Source organism: Amphimedon queenslandica, unplaced genomic scaffold (genome assembly GCF_000090795.2).
Source record: "Amphimedon queenslandica unplaced genomic scaffold, v1.1 AMPQUscaffold_1453_Cont26536, whole genome shotgun sequence".
NCBI lineage: Eukaryota > Metazoa > Porifera > Demospongiae > Haplosclerida > Niphatidae > Amphimedon > Amphimedon queenslandica.
This window is the reverse complement of record NW_003558203.1, coordinates 1-1,166: the sequence shown is the minus strand read 5'-3', so window position 1 is coordinate 1,166 and position 1,166 is coordinate 1. Positions and strand designations below refer to the sequence as shown.

The 1,166-nt window shown below is 33.4% G+C and overlaps 1 protein-coding gene across 1 annotated transcript; it reads left to right on the top strand.

Annotated features, from left to right (window-relative positions):
* Positions 1-3: 3 nt before the first annotated feature.
* On the top strand, positions 4-1,161 carry LOC100634000 (60S ribosomal protein L31-like; the record flags this gene model as incomplete). The annotated part of the gene is made up of 3 exons (XM_003392070.2): positions 4-95; positions 241-366; positions 1,137-1,161. Coding segments are annotated over 3 exons (243 nt in total), but the record flags the coding sequence as incomplete, so codon positions are not given.
* Positions 1,162-1,166: the final 5 nt, after the last annotated feature.

Sequence of the window (1,166 nt, the reverse complement as noted above, 5' to 3'; positions counted from 1 at the left end):
TAGATGCCTGGAAAAGGAGAGAAGACTAAATCAGCTCTAAAGGAAGTCGTGACAAGAGAATACACCATCCACTTACATAAATACATACATGGAATGTAAGAGAGAGTACACGTAACTATATATAAATATGGGAGGTTTGATACGATTAGTAATGATAATGGGTGTGGCTAATTTAAAAGCCACACCTACTAATTAAAATTATTAGTTTTTTATTATTTGTGCTTTTTATATTTTATTTAGTGGGTTTAAGAAGAGAGCTCCTCGGGCTATTAAGGCGATTAAGAAATTTGCACAGAAACAAATGAGGACCACTGACGTTAGGATTGACACTAAACTTAACAAGGAGGTGTGGTCAAAGGGAGTCAGGTGAGGAGTAATAATAATGCTTATTTTAAAAATGGGCATAACTTGAAAATTGAAGTCAGAATCAGCTCAAACTTTCTACATGGCATAAGGACATTAATATGTATCAGAAAATGTAATAAAAATTAGGGGTGATTTTGGGGCCATTTTTTTGGAAAAAAGCATGGGCTATAGTACAGGGAAATTTTCAGATTTTGGCTCATTCTTAAAAGTGGCCACAACTTGAAAAATTGAAGTCAGAATTAGTTCAAACTTTCTACATGGCATAAGGACATTAATATGTATCAAAAAATGTAATAAAGATTAGGGGTGATTTCGGAGCCATTTTGTGGAAAAAACCATGGGCTATAGTACAGGGAATTTTTCAGATTTTGGCTCATTTTTAAAAATGGCCATAACTCGAAAAATTGATGTCGGAATCAGCTCAAACTTTCTACACAGCATAAGGACATCAATATATATCAGAAAATGTAATAAAAATTGGAGGTGATTTTGGAGCCATTTTTTTTGGAAAAAACCATGGGCTATACATAGTACAGGGAATTTTTCAGATTTTGGCTCATTTTTCAAAATGGCCATAGCTCAAAAAATTGGTGTCGGAATCAGCTCAAACTTTCTACATGGCATAAAGACATCGATATGTATCAGAAAATGTAATAAAAATTAGGGGTGATTTCGGATCCATTTTTGGAAAAAACCATGGGCTATAGTACAGGTTACTTTTGAAAAGTTGTTCCTTTTAAAGTGCTCTTTTTTATATTGTTTTTATTTAGGAACGTTCCATTCAGAATCAGAGTGAGACT